Here is a 25,800-nt window from a genome sequence, read left to right as displayed (position 1 = left end):
ACATATAGCTTTGAAAATAGATATAGAAATTTCTATATAGAAATTTCTATTTAGAAATTTCTATTTGTTGAAATTTCAATTTCCAGAAGAAAAAAAAGTTTACCAGGAAACAAATTTTCTGTGGTCAATCTTCACAGAAACTGTTTCTAGATGAACTTATTCTCCTAGAGTCTTGAGAAATGTTCCTTAGATAAACCCTAAAGTAATCTTGATTTTGAGAAAGTTCTGTTCAAAAATACACTTTAGCACCAGTAATGACAGAAATTACCTACTCTAGGGATTCGCAAAACCAAGGCTCTAGATTGTAATATAAAAAAAGCAAAAGAATATTCACAGCAGCTGCATATACAAGAAAGAAGATCATGATACTTAAGGTATCAACATTCAAAACGAAGAAGATACTGCTTGTACACAAATCACTACTTATTATACCATAAGGTTTGCTCACTTGGAAATACATGTATACTGGTCAGAACATATCATGTACATGAATTTGCTAAAATATACGTGGCATCTGTCCTGATAAAAGAAGAATTGTTAAGGTGGGCTTCAGCACATCAGTGCTGTTTTAAAACCATTTCATACCAAAGAGATATATATATAATGTTTTCTTTTCAAAGACCTACCTCAAGCATGTGTGAACAAGTTCTAGATACAGCAGTTGGAAACTTTTGTGAGTAGTAAATTTTCTAATGCACATTTTTGGCCCCAAAGAACACTTAAGTATTTTCCATTACTGGTTCATTAGCATGCCTAGATCTAACTAAAATCTACACGAGAGACTCTTTCTACACAAATTAAAACAAAGTATACAGGTAAGTGTAGGTTGGCATGTTGTGTGGACAGTCATTTCCCCAAAACTTACATATGCACAATAATATACTATTCTTAAAATACTGTGTAGTGAGAAATAGCACCATATAATCATGAGGTGACGGTAATTTCACCATACATGTTTTGAGGTCTTTAATACAATACAGGCAGTTAAATGCCATAAAATACAACAAACTTCCTTATTAAGACTAAATTAATTAAGTACACTGCAGCCAGAAGATATATTTATATATAACTTTCTCAAGTGACAGTGGGTATTCATCCTACTTAAGTAGCTTCATTTCTTTTTTTGGTATAAGAGTACATTACTATTTTTTCCTCATTGTCTCCTCCTTAGTAAAGGCATAAGTCACTGGAACACTATTGGAAGCAAACTTGGCCGACAGAAAAGCCAAACTCTTGTCCGTTTTCGTCCAGCTCGAACACCCCAAAGTCTCTAACAGGAACACATTCCGTGGCCGTTGTGTTGATTTCTATAACTGTCAGGTCCAGCTGGGGTGAAGCAAACTAGAACAAAAATTGTTCACATGTTGAGAATATAGTAATTCATGATTTATGAAGATTTTCCACATTTGTGTAAGGATTGACACAACAGGTAACTATCACCTTTTCAGGATGTAAAACCTGAGAAAAGACATGTAAGACCCCTGCTCTTTTCTACAAGTTTGGTGGGATCTTTCACGTGCTCGAGGAGTGGCCCTCCTTAAACACAGGACCTCCGGCTTTACGTCCTATCTTAGAGGACATTATTGTCATGATCAACTTTTGACCCTCCTTGCTCTGAGCTCCTAAACTTAATACAATTGTACAAATATACCGGTACTGACTAATAAGTCGGCATGCAGTATACTGACCTGGCAGCCATCATATATAGTCTTTACACCAGGGGTTCCGTAGGTCAGCACGTTTTCGTTGTTGGACAGGAGTCTGACGGCCTGGTCGTAGCCGTCCGTGTTCCAGTTGTACCATGCCACCGCCGACGAGCACTCAAACGTAAAGGTCTGCGTCGCGCGCGTGCTCAGGGCCTGGATGTAGTTCAACTGGATGGGGTCACCTTCATATTCAATCTGTTGAAAGAGAAACAGCCAACATTGAAGGAGAAATAGCCAACACAATCATTATAAAGTAGTCTACTGGTAAACAAGTGACATGTCTATACATTAAAAGTCTTTAAATTTTTTACTTACCTCAAATCCACCTTCTACTTCACTGAACCAGGTAAAGTTGTCTACTTTGTATGGACTTCTTGGGGACTGAAAAAATATCAAAGATCAACAAATTATGATGACAAGTAGTGACAAGTACAGAACATGTTTGTGACTCATTTGCTTCAGATTCAAGAATCAGCTTTAATTGGGGCACATCTTACTTACGTCACTGTTCTAAGTCCTGCCCTGTCTTGAGGGTATAAAAAATTATGACTTCATTACTTGAGTTGAGCATATCATTTGCTTCAGATCAAGAACCAGATCTGTATTTTACTCTATTGAGAGCACAATTCAGCCATATTATGCAGTTACAACCAGGATGTGTAAGACGAGTCCAAATATCATGCAACCACTTGCTGTTACTCACAGCCAGCGTGTCGTTGGTGGGTTGGAAGCAGGTCAGTCCTCCAGCGGTGAAGTTACAGAAGGCCTGGAACGCATTCTCAATACAGCCTCCATCAGGGTCTATGAAGTAATAACCTGATAACACAGAGGGAAATAGATAAGGACTGGTGAAATACAGTTATACATTGCACACAATGTTCTGTTCTTGGTATAAGGAACAGTCAGTACACTCACACACACACACACACACTTACTCATGCACTCAAACAAACACAAACATGCATGCACACACACAGTCACAAGTACACCCATACGGTAACAAACAAATGCACATGCACACAGTCACACAAACACACGCACTCACACATACACAGCCACACATGCACACTAACACACACAGTCATATGCACACACACAGGACTGACTCACCATTGATCCTGCACTCACACATATACACATGCAGTCACACGCGCACACAAACACACTTGCATGTGCGCTCACACATACACAGTAACATACACACATAGTCACACACACAAACACACACATACACACACACATCACATCACTATACACACAGTCACATGCACACAAACACACACCAACACACACACTCAACAACACACTGCCTCACCATCCTTCAGTCCTGGCTGAGCGAACATCAGGTCTTTACAGGTTTTGGCAGGGTACTCAGCCGTGCCCCATGGCCCTCCAACGATGGTCTTCACAATCCCCTGTAACCTGTCCATCTCTCCCTCAAAATAGTCCGTCCACTCAGCCGGCCCTACCCTACTTATGAGCTGGAACAAGTACAACACATTTGGATCATAAATTATATGGATATATTTTGGATATGTACTATTACCGAGTAGCACAAGAACACAACTAGTACTGGTGATCCCTGACATAGGAGAACTTTTCTACCATCAACAGTAGAACTTTGGAACAATCTTCAGGATGCAACAGCTATGATTAGAGACAGACAGAAGTTCAACTGTGAAGTTGATTCTTTCCTCAGCGCAAAACTCAGTGTTCTGTCTCGGCACAGTTGCTGCAAATGCTGAGTGAGAGCTGATAGACAAAAAAAATTCAATATGACTGAGGCTACAGCAACCTTTCTTTGGAAGACGAGCTGGGAAGAGTAGTTGTAGTCTACTCACAATCATCATTCAGCATGCTGTTACAGTAACTATTGTGACATTAAGGTTTTAATAAGGAAAAGTACAGAACATGGTTACCTTTTTCAGATGATCTATGTCTGTTGACGGAGAGAAAACCTCTGTCACAACCCCGTTCTCTTCTCCAAACCCACTGGTGGGGCCTAGACCATGGTATAAGACAAAATGGCTGTATGTTTATGCAGCAATTAGAAATATCCAGCAAAAAGTTGACACATCATGCAAAGTGAAAATTTCTATTTCAAACAATATGCAGTCAGCTTGGTAGAGGATCTTGCACAGTTTTCATGAAATCTGGCAAGTGTAGAAATCACTGCAACTCATCTTAGTTTATAAATATTTCTTTTAATGTGCAAGCAGCACTGATCTTCAACCTTTTCCCAACTGCTTTAACCCAACACAAATTTGGCAAAAAAAACTATCTCGGCTGAGAGGTAACTAACCAGTCATTAACCAGTCCTTACCTGTTCCTGTGCCTCCTGATGTCCCTGTCACAAAAACCGCCCCGCCCCCACCAGTTGTGACAGTCCCACCGGTTCCCGTTGTTCCCGTTACAAACACGGTTTCTCCCGCGCCGGCTGGGACTGTCCGAGAGCCACCATTCTGGTTGAAAGCCTCTGCAGGGTAACCGTTCCTTCCCGCCGTCTGGGAGGAGGAACCTCCTGAGCCTGTCAGGTTACTTATAGACCCGGCCTCTCCTGTTGGATCCAACATAAGATTGGCGGGTCAGTACAGGTAAAATGGCAAACTTGTAGCAAGCAAGGTTATACATCAAAATTATTTCATGATAATTGTTTCGTTAACTCGCAGTTCAGCCCCAAATTTTTGCTCATTAAAAAAAACAGGTCAAATGTAACACATATTGCCCAAAAGAGATGGGGGGGGGGGCACAAACTTTCTGCAACTTATGATTCACTGCTCACCAAGTAACATTGTGCGACATAACATGACATCACATAATGTGACATCATAGAAGCAGTGGATTACTCATTCCTTGACAAAAAGGAATGGTGTTCAAACTTTATTAGGTTTCACATATTGACTTCTACCAACACAGATGACCTTTCAAGCCAAAAGAAACACAGTTTGTGACATAAAATGTCTGGTCCTACCTACTACAACCATACCCAGGCCCAGGAGCCTGGCCTCCCCGGTCATGTTCAGGAACTTGCCAATAGGCATCATCTGTTCATCTCCTGCCAGCACTGTGCCGTTGGGGAAGATTTTGGTGCCAGACGACACATTGAATTTTCTGAAACAAGACACACAAGATTTGTCAGGTATACACTAAAACAAAAACAATGTGCAGCATGGCATGAAAAAAATACCATATAGCTACTGTACTTAACTTAGTATCCTTGAATGAAACTTAAGACAATGCAATGTCTTATGTATGTCTGTAAAAGGCATCAATGTATCAAGCATCTACAGTTTGTTTTGTGTCTTGTTGCTGATTGCTTGGTTAATACTTTTTTTACCCAGACACTGTTTCTCCTTCTTTTGCCACCATATATTAAAACGAAATCTATGATAAAAATGAGTATGTAAATCTACCTCGTAAATCCAGTTTCTGCATCAAACAAGATGGCTGCACCATCCACCACACGTATGAGGAAGGAGTTGGTTCCATTGGTGATGCTGAGGGTTGCTCCTGAGTAAAATATACATGTGTAGCAAAATATACATGGTACTTCACACTATATAGTCATGAATATATTATTACAATAACATCTCTTGAAACTTGAAAAACGTCCTTAAAATACACCCAAAAGCTATTTTTACACAGTCAATCGATTTTTCTGCTGACAAATGACTTGCCTTCTGAGACATTGTAGCCTGTTGCCTTGTACAAGTCCATGTCCAGTTCCTGTATGGTTTCTTGTCTCCCAGTCTCTCCTCCAGTTATCTAGGGCATAAAATAAACTTCAGGTCAAACTATATTTCTTATTCCACGAAATGTAGCTTAATTGAGTTGCCAAGCTGATGTCTTACATGTATGTACCATAGATTACCAAAGTGAGCCATCAAAAGCTGCAACAGAGTTGCCATGTGGTATCAGGCAAATAAGGGGAAGACATCCAAGCTTCTGCCTTTGGAGTGAGCACCGTCTGGAAACCTTTAAAAGCAGGGGATAAAATTTTAAGCATTTGGTGCCCATTTATCAGAGCAATGCTAATAATCCTTGGATCCTTGGGGAGTGAGAGTAGCAGTTACTAGCATGGGAAGATTACTGTGCTTCTAAGAAGGAAAAGAGGTAAAGGAAGATCTACTGTACAATCATGTACATGTGGTTTGCCATAGAACAGCTGACGTTGACTTATAGCAGGAAGATAAAGGGGTGCTGCATAAGTCAGCAATTGATGAGAAGATCACTCTCCTTAAAAATGAGATATGAAAAGAGTTTGCCTAAGTGCAGTTTATGCTGACTTTACAGCAGGAAGAGGGGTGCCACTACATGCAGAACCCTATTGAAGCCTGATGTTGCTGTAGGATGACAGTTCTCCATTCAAAGGGGGCCGTCAAAGCAGATAATAAGCACTGTCAGTCAGAGTGAATTCAGGAATGCCTACCACTTCCTCTCCAATGATAGGATTGTAGAGTGAGGTCATGTCGGGCATCTACAGTGGAAAGTGAGGTACGAGAGTCCATGGAGTCAACAAGAATCAAGGACTTGAGACTCAAAACTTTTAACAGTTAAAAGGTTAATTAAAACACTACAGAAGCCTTTAATCAGGTGTCTATTGACACTAATTAAGTGAGAAATGTGGAATAAAGGCTTTAGAGGTAAGAATACAAAATTTGATACAAGTTTGCTAAAAGGCTTATTAGTACATGTAAGTAACTTAAGAACTTTAAATATTCCCTCTCCTCTGATGCAGTAGAAAGATACTTACCCATCACTGTTTCAACCATCATACATTTGATCTCAGCACCACCACAAAAAGTTATAAATCTACGACTTAGTAAGAGTACAGAAAATGTATGCAGCCAGGGAGACCAAAAGGTCTTCCACAAACTGACTATATGCATCAGTCATTGGTTACAAGGCTCCTAAACTGCAATACGTACATTCTACCTTGCCTTTCAAAAGATCTGTAGTCATACTACACACAGATAGATACAAGGGATTGACAATGTGTCCAGCCATTGCTGAGTATGTACATGTATAGTTTTGTGGCAAGCATGAAAAGTTTGATCAGTATGCATCATGCACCAGTAGAAAGCATCATCTGCTGAATAAAAGCATGAAATTTTCCTATAAAGATTTCCCATTTATAGATGAATCAGTGAAGATGAAGAAAATGTAAGAACACCAGTGATCACCTCTCCATTTTCCATAGGAAAGGTATAGTTGGAGGTCTGGACATAGGCAGAGGAATGCCCATGGGCAGAGTTTGGACGCTGAAGAAGAAAGAAACTGTCTTGATGCATGCATGGAGGTAGAAACCTCCATGATGCATGTAAGACTACAAGAATATAAATTAACTACAGGATGATAAATGGATGTGCAGTGCACAATGAAAAGTAAGATGTGCAATAATTGGAACAGATGGAAGGAAAGAAACATTGTGCATTTAAAATAAAATTAAACATTGATTTGAACACACATTATGATATACATGTACACATGTAGTGAACAAATGCCACTCTTCCTCCTTGGTGAAACCAAAGAATTTAACATCGTTTTTATACGCTTGCAAGAAAATAAACAACAGAATCATACATCACACACAAACTGTACAATACGGTTTGAGGGTAGAAACTTGTACATTTTGTACTTATGAAGAACAAGAAAACAAAATGAGTACTGACCGGAGCACCTGCCCCTGCCCCTGCACCTGCACCAGGGGATCCTCCACCGGGAAAGAAGGTAAAAGTTCCAGGTGGACCCTGGGATATGGAAGGAGAATATTTGTAACACGACACAGTCATGTAGAACTGGTTGTGTACCTTTGGCAACATTTAAAAAGCACAGCAGTGTTAAGGCCATAATAATACGGATAGCTGTGAATTATGATCTGTAGAATTGTTACTTTTGATAAATGAGTGCAAACCAAAAAGAAACAAAATTTATGACACAATACTGATGTACAATATGTGTAACAAAACTTTTTTTTAATCAGAATTGATAGAGACTGTCAACTCCATAAACAAACTTCGTATCAACTTAATATTATTAATGATAACTTACCCTGTCTCCAGGAGGACCCTGTATGTAAAAGATAATGACAGTGGTTAGTCAAGGACCAGTAAATACAAATCTGACAATAATCCTATTGTTTAGCAGAACAGCAGAAATCAAGATACCAACAGCTGCTCTACTTCAGACTGAGAGAACAATTCAGTTATTTTTAGCTGAATTATTACAAAATAGGAATGCAACTGTGACAGCTAAGCTTACAAATTAAATTGACTGCATATCCCAATAGGATGAGAATATACAGTATACGTCACCATTTTATAATGGATTGTATGTACTATACAATGATACAATTATACAATGATAAGCGCCTATTGCTGTTCACCTTTCTTTCCGCTTGTTCAATTGATTTTAATACGTTAGATGCTATAGATAAATGCAACTACATTCTCAGGGGAGATAACCAATACAGTGTTCAAATAGGAAAATACATTAAAGAATGTTTCGATCTTAGAGAACACATGTTAGAGAATAGTTAACCTTTATTGTTACATTATACATACAATCATGTATACTCTGTACGTAAGATGACGTTATCCACACGTTTTTAGCTTTGTTAGATCTTTAGTTGTAGAAAACCATACAAAAGTCTCTGTACTTTTTTGTTGTGTCAATAAAGAATCTCTATGTAATTGATGCAGACTTACAGGTGGACCTGGAATTCCACGGGGACCAGGGGCTCCCTGTAGGATTGGTCAGATAAAAAATAAACAAGTGTCAGTGTGAAAATACAAATACTGATATTAATAAAATACATGGTATATAGTATCAGTCTCATATTCAGGTCAAAGAATTAAGGGAAATATATTACATTATATATAAGTAGCTGTAATTTAAAAGAGATATAAGGTAGACAAAACAATACACAAAGTACTCACTTGGATGCCTTTGGGACCCTGATAAAAAAAAAAAACAATTGAAAGTTACCTCACAGTACATGCACATTCACACTATTATGTATATCAGGGAAGCATAACTTACTTAATAATTAAAAAAGGAAGAAGTGACAACAGTACCAAAGAATTTAAGACTTAGACTCACCCTTGGGCCAATTTCACCCTGTACAGTCATGGAAGAATAAAACAAACGTTTGTCACACAACTTGTCTTCAAACAAGAAAGATCTATGAAATTATAAATAGTTGTGTAGTGGATACAGTTCTTATTCCACCCTACTGTGTAGCACCGGCATACATTTTAAACGAAAAGATCCGTGAAAAGAAAACTGCCCAGCATTATTATATAATACTTCATAGCTATCATATGTGTGCTGTAGGTTCCACAAATTGAATCACCTTTCTGCCCAGTTTGCCGGTTAGTCCTGGTGGTCCTACTGGGCCACTATCTCCCTGCAATGGAAAATAACTTGATCATAGTCTTAAACATACAAAAGATATCTAAGAATATTTTCAATTTACAGTTACTGTAGCATGTACATGTTGAAATGTGCACTCCACAGCTCACAAATCTCTTACGTACACACAAAATTTACTGATTACTGTAGTATTCTGTAGAAGATCAAAAGTCTGAATTCAGCATGACGAAAATCATGTAGAAATCTAGGTTGACTCACAGGTTCTCCTGGAAAACCAACTTGCCCAATATCACCTCTCCGTCCGTCTGGGCCCTGAGGAGAGACATCAAACCCAAAACTGCATCTTCAAAAATCATATCATCAATATTAGCCAAAATGATTGATACCTTAATACATTACAATGTAGTTGAATTTAGCATAGATGTTTTAAGGGTACACCCTGAACTGAACTGAAATGAACTTTTTTAAGGGTGGGTGAGTTTCAATACTAAAGACAATGTTAACTATAATCATTTAAAGAATGTTTGAAAGAACTCACCCTCTGTCCAGGTGGTCCAATAGGTCCAGTGAGACCCATTAGTCCCTGATCTCCCTGTGAAGAAGATTTGGTGTGTTTATAGATATCACAAACAGGTAGTACATGTACATAGCAATATCATACCTCAGAGTAAAGGTAGATTCTCAAACACACATCTCACATACACAATCATGTATTTCTATCTACATTTTATTTATTCATTTGAAATTGCAACATGGCAATACAATGTTGCCGCCAGGCAGCTGATAGCTGATATTGCGACATCATACACAAATATACACAATAGACACATACGTAAATACATTATCGGTCAAGTTACAATAAATTAGATATATGAAATACTAGGGTAACTAGAATTAAATCGATAAACATTAGGGCTAAACATATCTGTTAAAAAGAAACAGTGGCTCAGCTGGAAGTAAATCTTTTGGTAGATGCAATGTACATGTGGAGTGCATCTAGAAGTTCTATCTACATGAAAGCCTAACCTTGGCACCAGACTTCCCGAATGCTCCTTTCATACCATCCACCCCAGTAAGGCCCTGCAATAGATGGAACCAAGAACATTATATTCTGGGAATAAAATATCTTTACATTTCAGTTTTTGAGTATACCAAGTTAAAAAGATGAAGAAGATCATAAACAAAGTAATCCAAAAAGTATCACACCATGCCTCAGACGTAACTTACAGGGTTTCCTCGTAGTCCTTTAGGTCCGATCGGCCCTTGTGTTCCACGTGGGCCCTGAAAGGACAGTAGAAGGTACTTTGAACTCACACTGTAAAGGTGGTGACAGGTTTTCAATACTGGTACAAACAATAGACCTCATCAGGTGGTTTCATCAGAAATTGACTTACAGGAGCTCCGAGCAGTCCCTTCTTGCCATCTGGTCCTTCTTCTCCTTGTTCTCCCTACAACAGAGAAAAACAAAACAAAGTCGCACCACAAAATATCAAGATAATATGATGTTTATACAGTTTAGATCATCTCAATGGCAATCATACGTAAAATTAAATGTATCTGAAGAAATGTTGAATCCAAGCACAGTATTCAACATATATTGCTTATTAGTTAAGGAACTTGGCACATGTTACCTTAAACTTTTACAAACCAGCAAAATGGCCATTGGATCAATAACATATTGGATCAAATTTATCATCATTATCATTATCAAATTTATCATTTACTTTCATCAGTCATTGACAGACAAATTTTTGGTTTCCTCACTGAGACATCTAAATCTAATGAAATTCGGATGTACCTTTCCTCCTGGTTGTCCAGGTGAACCTTGAGTGCCTGGAAAACCATCTTCACCCTGAAACACAAGTACATCATCTAACAAAACAATTCACATACATGTAACGTCACATGTAGATCTTGAATCTAAGACTGAACATATAAACAAATTTTCAAAGTAGAAAATGTCTTTTCATCTAATTACCAATTGAACAAAGAGAAAATTTAATGACCTCTAACATTGTTAGTAAAATAACTCTTCCTGTGAAACAAGATGTTCATGTGAAGCACTCTAATGTGACATCTGAGTACAAACCTTCATCCCAGGCACACCTACTGGTCCCTGCACACCATTCACACCAGTTTTGCCCTGGTAATGGAAACAAACATGAGGAAACTTTGCATCCACTCTATAACAAGCCATATAAGATTGAATATGACTTCTGTATTCCATTTCATCCCATATTTACACAAATATCAAAATAAACTGCTTAAAACTTGACATCCTTAATTTTATCCATGTTTAGATATTCCATGTAAGTCAGTATCACATTTAGGAAAATCAAGTCATTTACACAATTTCACACTCAGACTGTTGTTCAAAGTGTTTACCATTACAAGTATATTGTTTTAAGAAGAACCAGAGATCTGTAACGTTATATTTCCTTTCACCCCGCTAGACTTACTCTGGGTCCTGGGTCTCCTTTCAGTCCAGGTGGGCCCTTCTCTCCCACTGGTCCCTGAAAAGAAATAAAATCACTCAATCTTAATACTCATGTAAGACCCTTACAACTGTTTAACAGCTCTATAGTAGAAATAAGAAGCTACATGTACATGTATAAAATTCAATTGTCCAGCTTGTGATTTTGTGATCAATGTATGTACACTGTGATTTTAGGAATACAGAAAGAATAGGTTTTCAAGTCTACTCTAAAATATCGAACATCATCGTAAATATCAGAACTGTAAACTACTTACAGCTTTTCCTGGTGATCCTGCAGGGCCAGCTGGTCCTGGGTTTCCGTTCACTCCCTGAAACACAAAACATTATCATTGTTTTCAAAGTAATAGAGTAGAAAGCAAGCTTTGGTTGATAAAGGCGTTGCTCAGCTAATCATATCAAGCCTAGCATAACTAAAAAAAAAAATTGGGTCAACATTTCACCAAGTGACAACATAAGGTCTGTCCTTGGTGCTGAACTAGTCCTGGACAACATTAATTAAGGTCAGATCCTTGAAGACTAAAACACAACTGTTACTTTTCCTTGCTATAATGTCATGATTGTGCTATCTTTGGATATTGTATAATTTTTTTTTGGGGGGGGGCTGTGTTGGAAATGGAAACAACATTTCAGAGAAGTAAAAGTCAGTACTTACGATGTCACCTGGTGGTCCTATGTCCCCTGGCTCTCCGGGATCTCCTCTGGGACCCTGTAGGTATACAAAAGTACAATCAGTAGGTACTACTAATTCTGTGCATTTCCTTACTTCCTTTATCATGATTGTCTGATTAGATTGAACATTTATCACCAATGCTATCCAGCATACAGTAATGAATCGGAAACTTTGAAAACAAGCCTGTCTAGAAGTAGAACATATCTGTAAACTGTCTCAATTTATAGCCTGCAACTTTACTAGCCTGCAAAACCAGTATGAAAAAATGGAATAGTTAAATTTGATCAGCATTACAATGTATTTGAAACAAGTGTACAGAAGTGAAATGTTACCGGTGGTCCTCTCTGTCCATCTTGTCCCTCTGTCCCTTCAGGCCCTTGTTTTCCCTGCAATAAGCAAGATAAAAACATCTAATGAACAATTTGATGATTTCCTGTTTTCCCTCGGAAGTAACACATTGGCAAGCTAGACAACTGTATTGCCTCAAATTATCAACTGAGAGACTATTGTCAAATAACTTGACAAATTTTTACATTAAATGATGTGGACAGACTCTTAGAAAAGGTACGATGTATTGATTTCCATGGGATACCTTCTATCCATGAAAATAAAACAGAATAGAATGGTAATTGTACCGGGGGTCCTGTCATGCCTGGATCACCCTGAGATCCATGTGCTCCTGGGGGACCCTGGGACAAGATTAAACAGAGAAAAAAATATTTACTTATTTATTTATTTCTGTCTTCTTTATACAGGGTAGACGCACTCAGTACAATATACTGCTTTACAGGCGTGCCCTGTACAGATAGACATAAACACCAACAACAGTAAACACAATAATCAAAAGTAACATATATATACACAACCGAGCATCAAAATCGATGGATCAGGCTGGGTCGAGATATGATTAAATGTCTCATAAAAGCAGATACAACATTAAAAATACTACAAGCAGAATCCATGTGTAATTCTATCATGGTGCTGTCCATGGTACTGAAGTTCTTACTAGTGTGCTGAAATCTAATCTACATAGCTAAAAATGAGTTCTGCCTACCGGTGGTCCAGGTGGCCCCTCCTCTCCTATCATACCCGCATCCCCGGGTTCTCCCTGTAAAAGTAAGAGAAGAAATGTCATAACATAGACATATGATAAGAAATACACTGATAAATTCATTATGGTAACTGTAAACACTAACTCCGATGGCACTAAGTACTAGTACATAGTGTACTTACCGGTGGTCCAGGTGCCCCTTGTCTACCCTTGTACCCCTCTGGGCCTGGCTCACCCTACATGAAGGAAAAATTGTATCATGGTACAAATGTACAAGGAACAAAGGAAAACAAACTAGGTCCTACGTGGGTATGAGCTATCAAATTCTACTGTGGATTAGAAAAATCAGGTGATATGAACAAATCTTATCTGTTGGACTCTATTGTAAAAAGATTAAATCCAAGGCTTACGAATGGTCCTGGTTCTCCTGCCTTGCCTTGATCTCCCTCAGGACCTCTTGGACCCTGTAGGAATGGTGAAGGTTAGCAAACAGATAAGGCTGCATTCAGCAAGATGTTACCTGAGTGTATGCTAAGAAATCACAATACACTCTGTGTGATAGATATATAAATTATGTTTCTCATAGATTAATGTCATCAAAAGTTAACATCATAACTTATCATACTTAAAGAAAAGAAATAAAACATTTGAATTAACAAACTCACCCTTGCTCCTTCTTCACCTGGCTCTCCAAGCTCACCATCAACTCCAGGAACTCCCTATAAAATATGTTCTTCTTAAGTGACCACTTAAACAAAATATGTTGTTAGAGCAACATTGTTAATCTTTTGTGTTGATGTTTGTTAAATATAATTTTGCTTTTGTTTCAGAATAGATTATTCCGGACCAGTGTCCATTTTTCCTGAAGATACAAAACTATTCTTTCAATGTATCAGTATTAAATGACTTACCAACAAAAGCAACATAATCATTAAGAGCTTACAGGTAATCCTGGAGGTCCCCTTTCCCCATCAGGCCCTCTTGGTCCATCATCTCCCTGCAAGCATGACAAGACAACATTTTAAAGAGATGAGAGGATCTCACTGATAACAATAATGATTTAATGTTGCTCAGTCCTTATACTAGTAATAGTTAATGTACACAAAAACTCACCGCTACACCGTATATGCCTGGGTCTCCCTGCTGTCCAGGTGGACCTGCGGGACCCTGCAGTGAACAAGTAAAAACACTTATATCCATTCACTCATTGGTTCAAATACAGCATAACATAGTCAAGGAATTCCAAATACATGTGCTGTCATCTTAAGAGCTAGGATTGAAAGAAGAAAACTCCATAATATTACATTGTAACACATTGACCTCAAGTTTCAAGTTTTTAACCAGGGTACATCTCAGATCTGCAGATCTGTTTTTATAAGTACTTATCTATAATAGTTATTGTGTAGTTGTACCATTTGTTTGCCTTTTAGTTGTCTATATATATGACAAAGTAGTCTGGTTTACAAACTCAATGTCAGACTAGATGTGAAAATCTAGTTTAATCTCACAGATGTTGTCAGATGGCATTTCAGCACCAAGGAGAGGAACAAAATCACTATTCATCTGCAATCTACAAAGTTGACGTAGTGTACAACATGTCCAGGGCACTACTCACATCTGGCCCCTGACTGCCTTTAGGTCCAGGAGGACCAGGTTTGCCAAGATCTCCTCCTGAGCCTCTGTCCCCTGCAGGCCCCGGAGGTCCCACAATTCCTTGGAGGCCCTACAACACAGTCAAAGTTCTTAAGAGCCTTGGAGGCTGATATAAAAACTCATATCATCTTCTTAGAATGTATACAAATCAACATCTTTGGCAGCATTGATGATAATAATGTGTTAGTGAGCCTACCGTTTCTCCTTTCTTCCCTGGGAATCCAAGGGGGCCAGGAGCCCCGTATATACCCTGTGGGAACACAAAAAGGGAACTGACATTACAGCAACAACTGGAACCATAAATCAAGGGCACCAACCCACTCTTTCTTTACTAATGCAAAACATGGCAGGAATACATCCACTTCATTATTGATAAACTGTAATTATTATATAATAATATTGCTGTCAGTAGGAATCATCTATCTCATAAGAATTTTCAACTTATAGGTCTTGGGGAAAATCTGATGTATCTCTAAATATTGCAGAACAGGAATGTCTACCTGTTGTCCAACTCTCCCCGGTGCACCTGGTGGGCCATAGTCACCTGGGTCTCCCTGGTCTCCCTTCAGACCCTGTGGACCTTCAGGACCGATTTTCCCTTTCTCTCCCTGTACAGATTCAGATTGAGACCCACTTAAACAATAAACAATATATGGCTGAATACATTGAAATCTGATAATACATAAGACAGCAAAATCTAGATCCATCAACTTCTATGCAGAACATTACGAAAGAGAACTAACAGATACTGCTTCACAAATATCTGGAAAACTCAACCAAACAGTGGCTCATTCAGACTGAACAATTTTACACATTTAGTTACAGGTGATTAAGACTTACTTCAGGTCCCTCTGGTCCAGCTGTTCCTTGGTCACCTGGTATACCTGGGATACCCTGCAGAAAATTCAGACATACAACACAAGTGTTAAAGGCCTTCTTCAAAAAACAGCTGCTACACAACTTGTGAGACTTAAATGCAATGGAAGCAAAAATTAGAATACTTACATTAGGTCCTGGTTTCCCAGGGGGTCCCTGGGGACCATCCACTCCTCTGGGTCCCTGTGATGAGGCAAAGAACAAGTTCACAGACTTGCCAAGGCAGCTCATGGTGCATAAGAGACACATGTCAGCAAAACTTTAATTGTTTTGGTCTTGAAATACCTCAACCTCTTTCTGTGTCGTGTGTCCACTCAATTCTTACATTTTACATGAACCAGAGACTTGGTATACATTTGTATGGAGAAATGTGATTTGGCATGAAAACCGCTTCCTTTTTAATAAATGTACACACAATATCATCATTTTTGAAAGCCAATCAATACCACTACGCCTGAAAATGAGAAAATATTTGGAAAACCCATACTTACTGGTGGGCCAAGGAGTCCATCGAGTCCAAGTTCACCTCTCTCTCCCTGAAAAAGGTTATCAACATAAGAATACTCCAACAGAATACACTTAACATGACTGCTGCTACATTACTTTTGCTATGCTGAAAATGACATGTTTAACTGTATACAAGCAAAATGTAGCAAACAGTAACATTATAAATACTGTCCCTTATATGTGTGTCAAAATTATTGTTATAGCAAAGCAAGGCTATGTAATAATATATCAGGCCACACCAAGTAAATTTTATGGATGACGTCCGCGCGCGCATTGATTTTAGCATGTTCCTAGAAAAAAAAACAAGAAATTCCGCTTCCTGTAACTATGACCAAAGAGTCACGACAGTGCCGCAAATCGTCAGATTGACGTGAAACCTGTAACGCGAAGAAAGTGTCTATTACCATCCTGTCAATATTATAACATTTTTCACTGTCTACTGTTCCACTTGATTTATTGCTGTTTTGATGATGAATAAAAGACTTCTTGCTTGTTACACTGTGTCACCTCATTCAATTTGTGCCCTAACATTTGTTGTCTCTTAGTATATTTCTAATCTAGGCATCTTGTTTTTAGGGCCCTACTTGTTTTTTTTTTCGCCCTCTCGCATTAGATTTAGGGTCTCCAAGGGACGTCATCCATAAAATTTACTTGGTGTGGCCTCAGAACAAAACTGAGGAAAAATAGTAACAGGCATGTCTCCAAGCTGGCTTTGTAATATAATTAATGTACGTACTGAAGGACCAGGTAAACCTGGCCATCCGGGGACACCTCTGGCACCCTAGGGAAGAACAGGTTTATATCTTAGTGATAGAGGGAAGACCACTCAAGTTGATAGTAATCCTAATTCATTTGCTATTGCTATGTTTATGATGCCTTGTTTCTTCATATCATTAGGTTATCCAGATCATGTAAGTCAGGAGAATGAAAATGTCATTAAAATGAATACATGAAAGAAAAAAGCAGAGTCTAGGTTCTCACAGGTAAGCCTCCTTGTCCTATTCTTCCATCTTTACCCTTGGGGCCAGTGCGGCCCTGAAAATGACAAAAAAGTAAAAGCTCAGTCTCACAAATGTTGTTTGATGGCGTTTCAGCACCAAGGAGAGGAACAAAAGCACTGATCATGCGCAGTCTACAAAACATTCATAAACATGTTTTTCTCTTCTTCAGAACTATAGATTGAAACACTGCACTAAGTACAAACCCTTTGTCTACCAATATACTACCTGAACTACTGATTTTACAAGGGGTCAAACTTACAGGAGGACCCTGTGTTCCCATCTTGCCTATCTCCCCAGGCCAGCCTGGAATGCCCTACAAAAATTCAACACATAAACTTTCCACTCTTTTATGAAAGATAACATAATTTTGGATTGGAGACAAATCTCATCAAATGTACATTCCATATATAGCACGACAACGAAATATCATATTACATATATCAATAAATCTAATGTAAAAGTTATAGAAACTCACAATGGGTCCTCTAGGCCCTGGTAAACCTGGAGGGCCTACCCTACCAGGAAACCCCTGAAAACAACATTGTGTTGTAGATATTTCAATGGCTTAAAAGATCATTAAGTAAACATATCCACAAGAAACATAGTATGAACTCTATATTGCTTCATAATACATGAGTCTGGAGTGATACACCAACAGTTAGGTCCTACTAGAAAATCCTTTTGGATACTTTGTGCGAAAATGATGTGTTACACGTGGAAACAGAAATGAAATCACCAATGACAGTCTTACTTTTCTGCACATGTACAGGAAAAATACAAGAATTCAAGTTCCTATTTCCTACTCACCACAGGCCCTGCAGGCCCTCTTGGTCCATACTTGCCATCTTTACCATGTGGACCCTGTCAGGACAAGAATCACAACATTAAGCTAGACACATACTTCACACATAGAGATCAACTTAAGTCAGTGACATATGGTTATGAAACCCTAGCTGTACTTGTTGTACATGGGGAGACTTACAATGCCTCCAACCTGGCCCTGTGGACCATCATCTCCTCTGTCTCCTGGCTCTCCCTGAAAAAAAAAAAACATGTATTGATTGAGAAATCTGAAACACAGCCTGGGAAGAGTTATAAACTCTGCACACCAATATGCAATCTATGGTTATACTGATCGATATATGCAGTAGAAGAACATGCCAGAACTTAGTAATGTGTTTATAATGTAAAATGAATACTTCTAAGAAGTATCTAAAGTCTTTCATTGATACCTTGAAAGGTGCAATATGCAATAAACATTATGTTAACTCACACAGAAGATAGAAGGGGAAAACATACCTTTAGTCCGTCATCTCCCGGTGGACCAGGAGGACCTTGTTGCCCCTTTAGAATAATAACAGAAACATTAGATTATGACAAAAAAATATTTTCTTCTGCAGATATTTGTATCACATGGAAGGAGGTTTGTGAAGCAAGATGTGGCCTATAATGGTAAACTCTGACTCAAGATATTTCTTTGAACTAACTACTTTTTTTACAAAAAAACAAGACTACTCAACCTTAGGCCCCGGCAGTCCTGGTGGTCCCTCTCCTCCCCGTGGTCCAGGAGGGCCCTACAGAAAATAGGCATCATAAACAAACACATCTATTAGAATATTACTCTTCTACCACTATCAGTGTATATTATGATGTAGGAAGGACTTGAACTCTTTGAAGGGTTTAAATGGAAGTTGGCAGCTGGTCATTCATCTTACCCTTGGACCTGGTAGACCCTCATGTCCCTGCATGCCATCTGCTCCCTGCAAGATTAGGCAACAGAAATGTGGTGTCAGACAGCAACAACTGGAGACAAATAAAGGCTACCCTGTTTACTCAGAGACCAGGAACATGCTGGTACAGCATTTTATACATTCAATACAGTTTGGTTCATAACTGCACAAATACAGTTTGGTTTGTAACATTCTGAGTAAAAGATTCCAGCACATACTAGGCAGGTACATGACCTGCCAGTATTTCATGTCTTTGTAGCTGGTTATGCTGGTGTTAGTTACAGTTACCTACCTTCTTGCCTCCAAGACCTCTAGGTCCACGTGGTCCTCTGCCACCATCTTTACCCTGAAATAGTGAATACCTGCCATTATGTATCATTCAGGCTTTTAACTTGGATGGGAATGTACATGTGCAGACTGAAATGTACTTTGTACATCACCCACTTTGATCATCTTTATTATTGTAGAGCAGATATTATAATTCTATTGTATACATAGAACATTATATCATTTTCTGTTCTACTTGTATGGTGACAGGTGATGTACCTTTTGGCCTGGCCTGCCGATGTTCCCAGGGATACCAGGTGTTCCTTGTTGCCCCTGCAATGCAAAAGCAATACATTAACAGTAGTTAACTGGTATATATTAGTACGTCTTGCACAAAACCCTGTACAGTGACATTTTTTTCTTAAAGTGAGTTATACAACTTTTGTTCCAGCCATATTTTCATTCCTGTACATGCAACAATATCTCTACATCTGTGACTTTTCCATCTAACACTTTTTAACTTTCCAGCAAATCACTTTTCTTTATTTAAATCAAACCGCAAGAAAACTCCAACCTACCGGATCTCCCTTCAGACCGATCTCCCCGTGAGCACCTGTCAGACCCGCCTCCCCAACTTCTCCTTCATAGCCCGGAGGACCAGGCTTCCCAGTTGGTCCTAAGGCTCCCTGCAAAGAACAAAACATGTTAGTTAGTTGATAAACATTCACTGTCATCTTTCAGCATAGGCCTATGGTTCTTTCTTTAATACTGATTGCAAGTGTATATTGCTAGAAGGAGCAGAACTTCCACATGGTCATAGTCAGATTGTGTTGATTGTAATGAGGAATGCTGAAAACAAAGATACTGGTGAAGGATACTTTACCTTGTCTCCCTTTGGACCAGCATTGCCTTTGAAGCCTGCATGGCCCATGAAACCCTGTGGAGAAAAATAACAAGAACGTAAGATAATCACCCAAGTTTTCTGGCAAATTACAAGTGAATCAAAACATTACAAAAAAGTTAACAGACTGTTATTACTACAGTAACATACTTACTGGATCACCAGGCTTTCCTTTCTTCCCTCCTCTTCCAGCTGCTCCCTGGAATGAACAGTTAATTTCACTCTTAGCCAGAAGTATTGATACAACCCACTATGTTTCTGATAACAAAAGCTAACAGTCATATATGTACATGCACATGTATCAGTATTTGTGTTGTCAAAACATATCTATCTTATTCTCCATCTACCTACCTTTTGTCCTGTTTTTCCAGCAGGTCCTCTATGTCCAATTGGTCCCTCTGGTCCCTAAATAGGAGAAAATGTTAAAGTTTGAACTTTAAAGTTTGAACTACATGTGGTTAGTCATAAATCTAAACTAATTGGATGAAACACTAATACCATCCGTTTCAATTATCAGGCATACATGAACACAAATTTTTACTATATCCAAGTGATGAGGAATCTATATGTAATTCCATTATCAAGGTTTAACGGGGTATCAAAGGGAAGTAACCAATCTTACTCTTTCTCCTTGTTCTCCTTTTAAACCAGGATGTCCAGGAATACCCTAGAAGAAAAGAAGATTAGCTTTGAATATTCGTACTCTAGGTACACCAGAAACATGGTAGAATTTCATTGATTTAGGCTTAACTTTAAAATCTACATGCAGCTACTTGTACAGTCCCTCTGCTACATGTACATAAGACTGGTGCATTAAAGAATATCTCCAGACAACAACCAGCAGATAAATTCAATGTAGTCACATCATTGTAAAAAAAAGTTTAACTTAGTACATTGCAGCAAGACAAATAATGAATACAATGTGGGCACTAGGCAGCTTATAACTGATAAGGTGATCATGATGACCACATATTTCATACAATCATACATACATATGAACTTAGCATCTCTACCAGGATTAGCAATGAAATAGACATCAACATGTGAGTACAGGTTTCATGCAGGACATTTGGATACACATTAAGTAATTACCGCCTTGCCTATGATGCCTCTTGGTCCACTCCTCCCCGGCGGGCCTTGTGTACCCTACAGAGAATATAAAATCACGGGAACTCACATCTGTATAATCTCATCATCATCATCATTCATCCTCCGTAGAGGTGGAGCATACAAAGTTAGCTCGCCACAACTGTCTGTGTAATAATCTAATATTTCACAATCAACAGCACTAGTTTTTCTGCTTCTGTTTCTTTTTGATAAGTTTGTTTATTGTAGCAAGTATGGTACATGGTAAACAGTATCAATATATTATTGTATAATAAATACTTTGCGTGCAATTTTTTGTATCCTTCTTATATGAAAAACAGATTAGTAATCTTATTCTTATCCTTCTTCTTCTGATGATGATGATGATGAGGAATGCATACAAGAGGCCTAAGTTTGCATCCCCTGGAGATTATAGCTTAAAGCCACACTTCTGCTCAACTGTGTTGGTACATGTGGAATACCATATTATATATCATATCATAGTTTTACCATAATTATCATAAGACAACAATAAGGACCACAACACTTACTGTTCTGCCTCTGATGCCAGCAAGACCTGATGGTCCTCTGTCTCCCTACACAGCAACACAGGGATAAAACAGTCAGTCATGGTCACTCTCCTTGGTGCTGAAAAACCTTCCTCTGATGAAGAAACAACCAAACTACCTTCATAGCACTAACACTACATACTAGATAAAGTGTACACTTGGCAACTACAGTATTAATTTTGTAGCTTGAGCTAAACAGATGTTTATATTGTAAAATTTCTAAGAGCAGGTCATTGAAAATAACTGTAACCAATGTAATACAAATTTGTCTTACCAATATTAACTTTTGCCGAAAATGCAAACTGGCCACATTTTAGGTGCTGAAATGCCTTCCATTGTCCTTCCCACATAGGTTTAACTATCACCTACATTCCAAGCAGATCTAAAACTGAGCATGCAAAGTCTGTAAGATATGAAAACACATATTAAATCAATACTGCAAAAGAGATGCATATCCAGACCTTCGGTCCCTTCTTCCCCTCCTTGCCAGCTGCTCCTGGCAGCCCTCTTGGACCCTAAATGGGATATAACACATACCAAGAGAGGATCATGCACTGAACATCCAGACTTTTGCTTTAAGCACAACTGCAATATTACTTTCCAGGTCAACAGATTTTCACAATGTATGTCCTTCCAAAACACATCCAGATGTTTCTCTTCATACACCACAATATGTCGCATCGACTTAATCCAATCTTGTCATTTCTAAAACTAGGAAATCGGTGTGTTTTATTTGTATAGCAGTTGTTTACTGACATTTACTAGTCCCTGCTATATAAAGATTAGGTTTAAACAAACAAACAAACAAAGATGATATAATGATGCCTTACCCCTGGTCCAGCTGGTCCAGGTAAACCCTGTTGTCCAGCAGAACCCTGTAGAGCAACAGGAAAAAAAATGGTAGTCTTATACTGGTGGCCATGCTATTCTATAGAATTGGATGTTTAATGTTGTCCTGCAGTCCTGGGCGTTTATCTACTTTCATACCAAGAAAGCTGCCAAGTCTTTAGATGCAATATTGGCTAGTGTAGCTTCAGTTCTCAACCAATATGTATCATTTCTGCACATGGAAGTACTATATACTCATTAACAAAAGAAGCAACACTGTGCTTTTGTCGTATACTTTTGTTGTTTAAGGATAAAGCAACCAGTTTTCTTACTGGAGGTCCTTCATTTCCTCTTGGTCCTCTGTCTCCTGGATCACCTTGCTCACCCTGGGGGGAAGACGAAGGGAACCATGTGTAAACTGATGTACAAATTTCTTACATGTCTTGAAGTCTTTATCAATGATACCACATTCATAGCCTGGGTACCATCCGGATTTTCGCTGCACAACGTTGCGGAGCAAAAATCCGGATGGTACCCAGGCTACCACATTGAAGACTTACAAAATTCTGAATTGCATTGGTATTTATTTTCAGTATGTTATATGTTGCAGACTGTACATGTGACCTTAACTACAGAAGGGTTTAATCAAAGGCCATAGTAAAGAAAAAAACTTAGTAGCTCCTTACCGGAAGTCCCGATGGTCCATCCATACCTGGGATACCTTTGTCTCCCTTAGGATTATAAAAGAGAGATATTAAATATGTTATAATGTCTACAAAAAAGGATGGGCATAGCAGCTCAGTACAACTTTGATCACAGGTTAGGTAAGTATGTGTAAATTTTGTTTAAAGTTTCACCTTGGGTCCAGGTGCCCCTGGTATTCCTGGTCTCCCTGGCTTCCCACTAAAACCCTGAAACAGAGACAGTTCCACATGAGACAGTCATAACAATATGACAATTCTAATCAATACAGAATGCATAGACATAATACTGTCTGTTCGTCAATCTTTGTGCAATCAACATTTGTGATCTACATTTGTTAAGTTTAAAGTTCTGTGTTCAGGTTCCAGAATCTCTACCAGCACATACCTGATTCCCTGGCATTCCAGGTAGTCCCATGTTTCCACGGTCTCCATCCTTACCCTATGGGCACAGACATGATGGGTTAATTTGGTCTAGGCCATAACGTTAGTTCTTATTAATTTTAAAGATATAACTTTTGTCCAAAGTCCACAGTTGACTTTTGTACAGTCAGTCAGGATCTTCCAAACTTTACTTTGTGCCCAGGGTCATGATGGCGTGTGTAGATCTTTTTCATCATCACAAAGCACATTCACAATACTCAGCAAGTTTTACTAACAATATACACATATTTTACAAGATGTAAACCACCTGTGACTTATTAAATACATGTATATCATGCATCTCTGCCCAAGCCTGTACCAACAGTTTGAGATATACAGTTCCGTGGTCTACCAGGATCCAACATGCACTGATGTTGCCCACCTCCTGCCCTCTCTCTCCCGGGTCACCAGGTGACCCACGTTTGCCAGCAGGTCCCTTCCTCCCTGGTCTCCCTGAAATGCCTCCTGCACCCATCATGCCCTGTGGGCCCTGTGAAATACATAAAATATTTCTTTCTGTTATATTCCATATTTCTTGCATATTGGTTGGTTGTTTGTTTATCTGTCTGGACTTTTATTTCACCTAGTTGGTGGCCCCACTCAAAAGCTTGGGTTCACCTCAAACTACATGTATCAAATTTATATCACAGGGAAAGTATAATAGTCAGTGAATAGTGCATGAAAAGTGTCATTTTGTCCATGTAAACTTGTTGACCTAAAACCCACCGGAGGTCCGGGAGGTCCCCTCTCTCCCTGCCTTCCACGTTGTCCTCGTGGACCCTGGGGATAGCAAAAAATAACTCTTTAGACTACCACATCATTTTTTGCTGCAAACCTTGATGTACTTATGTTGAACTTCTTATATTCGTATAATGTTTTGTAATTTGAATATCAAGTTATTGCAGCACCTTATCAATAGCCAAACAAGATCATTGAAGTAGGACTGACCAGACAAGTCCCTCTTTGAAGTTCATATGGAGTACAAAGATATCTGGATATGCCTAAGGTCTATCATGTATGGCAGGCAGTTGCTATGTCATCTTACTTACCCTGACTCCTCTCAGTCCCTGTGGCCCTGGTTCTCCTGGCATCCCCCGAGGACCCTGGACATGTACATCAAGGAAACAAACAAGTCAAACAACAGAAACATCATAATTTCAAAACTTTGCAACAAAGTAACTCCTAGTTAGTTGGTTGTTAAAAGTAACATTCAAGAAAAGACAGCTAATAGTTACGTTGGAGTTAGAGATACATGACTTGTACAATCATACAAAAACTGAATCTATTCCCTTAACCTTTCAGTATGTGATTTTAGGCCAATATTAAGTTAACTTATGGATGAAGTGGAAAACAGAATCTAATACAGTATTGTGAGTATCATAGTCTTCATCTGAAATCACTGCTATCATGCTCATCATCACTGGGCTATCTGCAAAACAAACTCTAACATACCCATTAGTATTTAGTACAAATACTACTTAGTACTTTATTAACACACTTCACATGTATGTCTGAGCACAAGTGTTTTTAGTGATCTCTGTCATAAATACAACATATGGTACATGTGTGTCATTTGGCATTAATTTTGTAGATGAAACAGATGTCACGTATTAGTAGTAGTATGCACAAATGTATACTACAGGGTATGGTTAGATACTACATGTAATACCAGCAAACACTACACAAATACCTTGAACACAAAGCAACTGTTGCAAATGATCAGTTTGCATTATCATGATTTATCGATTGGCATCATTGGATATCTAGCGAAGTCTACAGAAATCTACCCATATGCAGTCACACATATTGAAACAGATAATATTAAGTTGAAGCCCTACTGACCGGTACCCAGCTTCCCTCCAACAGTGAGATGTACTCTTCTCTGGAGAGCTGCCAACAGAATGTCAAGTTTTTTGGGCTTTAGTGAAAGACATCTTAGTTGTATGTCAAACATCATATA

The 25,800-nt window shown here is 38.6% G+C and overlaps 1 protein-coding gene across 1 annotated transcript in view; it reads right to left on the bottom strand.

The window, feature by feature from the left end:
* Positions 1–1,194: 1,194 nt before the first annotated feature.
* Positions 1,195–25,800, bottom strand: part of LOC109484390 (collagen alpha-2(I) chain-like) — a 65,496-nt gene continuing 40,890 nt past the window's right edge. The window contains exons 13-80 of the mRNA XM_019787639.1: positions 25,683–25,730; positions 24,890–24,943; positions 24,567–24,620; positions 24,223–24,330; positions 23,806–23,859; positions 23,574–23,627; positions 23,403–23,447; positions 23,049–23,102; positions 22,719–22,763; positions 22,350–22,403; positions 21,871–21,915; positions 21,326–21,379; positions 20,856–20,900; positions 20,585–20,638; positions 20,388–20,432; positions 20,216–20,269; positions 19,911–20,018; positions 19,612–19,665; positions 19,358–19,411; positions 19,051–19,095; positions 18,856–18,909; positions 18,635–18,679; positions 18,318–18,371; positions 18,143–18,196; positions 17,811–17,864; positions 17,595–17,648; positions 17,316–17,369; positions 17,071–17,115; positions 16,319–16,363; positions 15,957–16,010; positions 15,792–15,845; positions 15,452–15,559; positions 15,148–15,201; positions 14,914–15,021; positions 14,412–14,465; positions 14,242–14,295; positions 13,964–14,017; positions 13,709–13,762; positions 13,481–13,534; positions 13,302–13,355; positions 12,883–12,936; positions 12,580–12,633; positions 12,230–12,283; positions 11,832–11,885; positions 11,540–11,593; positions 11,170–11,223; positions 10,879–10,932; positions 10,475–10,528; positions 10,308–10,361; positions 10,107–10,160; positions 9,619–9,672; positions 9,339–9,392; positions 9,061–9,114; positions 8,808–8,825; positions 8,645–8,662; positions 8,414–8,449; positions 7,758–7,775; positions 7,379–7,456; positions 5,384–5,471; positions 5,120–5,216; positions 4,678–4,817; positions 4,030–4,263; positions 3,626–3,708; positions 3,022–3,187; positions 2,410–2,522; positions 2,022–2,087; positions 1,689–1,901; positions 1,195–1,341 (exon numbers count right to left, since the gene is read on the bottom strand). Of these exons, the coding sequence (XP_019643198.1) occupies positions 1,195–1,341; positions 1,689–1,901; positions 2,022–2,087; positions 2,410–2,522; positions 3,022–3,187; positions 3,626–3,708; positions 4,030–4,263; positions 4,678–4,817; positions 5,120–5,216; positions 5,384–5,471; positions 7,379–7,456; positions 7,758–7,775; positions 8,414–8,449; positions 8,645–8,662; positions 8,808–8,825; positions 9,061–9,114; positions 9,339–9,392; positions 9,619–9,672; positions 10,107–10,160; positions 10,308–10,361; positions 10,475–10,528; positions 10,879–10,932; positions 11,170–11,223; positions 11,540–11,593; positions 11,832–11,885; positions 12,230–12,283; positions 12,580–12,633; positions 12,883–12,936; positions 13,302–13,355; positions 13,481–13,534; positions 13,709–13,762; positions 13,964–14,017; positions 14,242–14,295; positions 14,412–14,465; positions 14,914–15,021; positions 15,148–15,201; positions 15,452–15,559; positions 15,792–15,845; positions 15,957–16,010; positions 16,319–16,363; positions 17,071–17,115; positions 17,316–17,369; positions 17,595–17,648; positions 17,811–17,864; positions 18,143–18,196; positions 18,318–18,371; positions 18,635–18,679; positions 18,856–18,909; positions 19,051–19,095; positions 19,358–19,411; positions 19,612–19,665; positions 19,911–20,018; positions 20,216–20,269; positions 20,388–20,432; positions 20,585–20,638; positions 20,856–20,900; positions 21,326–21,379; positions 21,871–21,915; positions 22,350–22,403; positions 22,719–22,763; positions 23,049–23,102; positions 23,403–23,447; positions 23,574–23,627; positions 23,806–23,859; positions 24,223–24,330; positions 24,567–24,620; positions 24,890–24,943; positions 25,683–25,730 (4,506 nt within the window). The remainder of the gene's footprint in view (positions 1,342–1,688; positions 1,902–2,021; positions 2,088–2,409; positions 2,523–3,021; positions 3,188–3,625; positions 3,709–4,029; positions 4,264–4,677; positions 4,818–5,119; positions 5,217–5,383; positions 5,472–7,378; positions 7,457–7,757; positions 7,776–8,413; positions 8,450–8,644; positions 8,663–8,807; positions 8,826–9,060; positions 9,115–9,338; positions 9,393–9,618; positions 9,673–10,106; positions 10,161–10,307; positions 10,362–10,474; positions 10,529–10,878; positions 10,933–11,169; positions 11,224–11,539; positions 11,594–11,831; positions 11,886–12,229; positions 12,284–12,579; positions 12,634–12,882; positions 12,937–13,301; positions 13,356–13,480; positions 13,535–13,708; positions 13,763–13,963; positions 14,018–14,241; positions 14,296–14,411; positions 14,466–14,913; positions 15,022–15,147; positions 15,202–15,451; positions 15,560–15,791; positions 15,846–15,956; positions 16,011–16,318; positions 16,364–17,070; positions 17,116–17,315; positions 17,370–17,594; positions 17,649–17,810; positions 17,865–18,142; positions 18,197–18,317; positions 18,372–18,634; positions 18,680–18,855; positions 18,910–19,050; positions 19,096–19,357; positions 19,412–19,611; positions 19,666–19,910; positions 20,019–20,215; positions 20,270–20,387; positions 20,433–20,584; positions 20,639–20,855; positions 20,901–21,325; positions 21,380–21,870; positions 21,916–22,349; positions 22,404–22,718; positions 22,764–23,048; positions 23,103–23,402; positions 23,448–23,573; positions 23,628–23,805; positions 23,860–24,222; positions 24,331–24,566; positions 24,621–24,889; positions 24,944–25,682; positions 25,731–25,800) is intronic.

This window comes from Branchiostoma belcheri, unplaced genomic scaffold (assembly GCF_001625305.1).
Source record: "Branchiostoma belcheri isolate BF01 breed outbred unplaced genomic scaffold, Haploidv18h27 scaffold7, whole genome shotgun sequence".
Taxonomy (NCBI): Eukaryota; Metazoa; Chordata; class Leptocardii; order Amphioxiformes; family Branchiostomatidae; genus Branchiostoma; species Branchiostoma belcheri.
The sequence above is the reverse complement of the archived record's forward strand: the minus strand, read 5'-3'. Positions and strand labels throughout refer to the sequence as shown.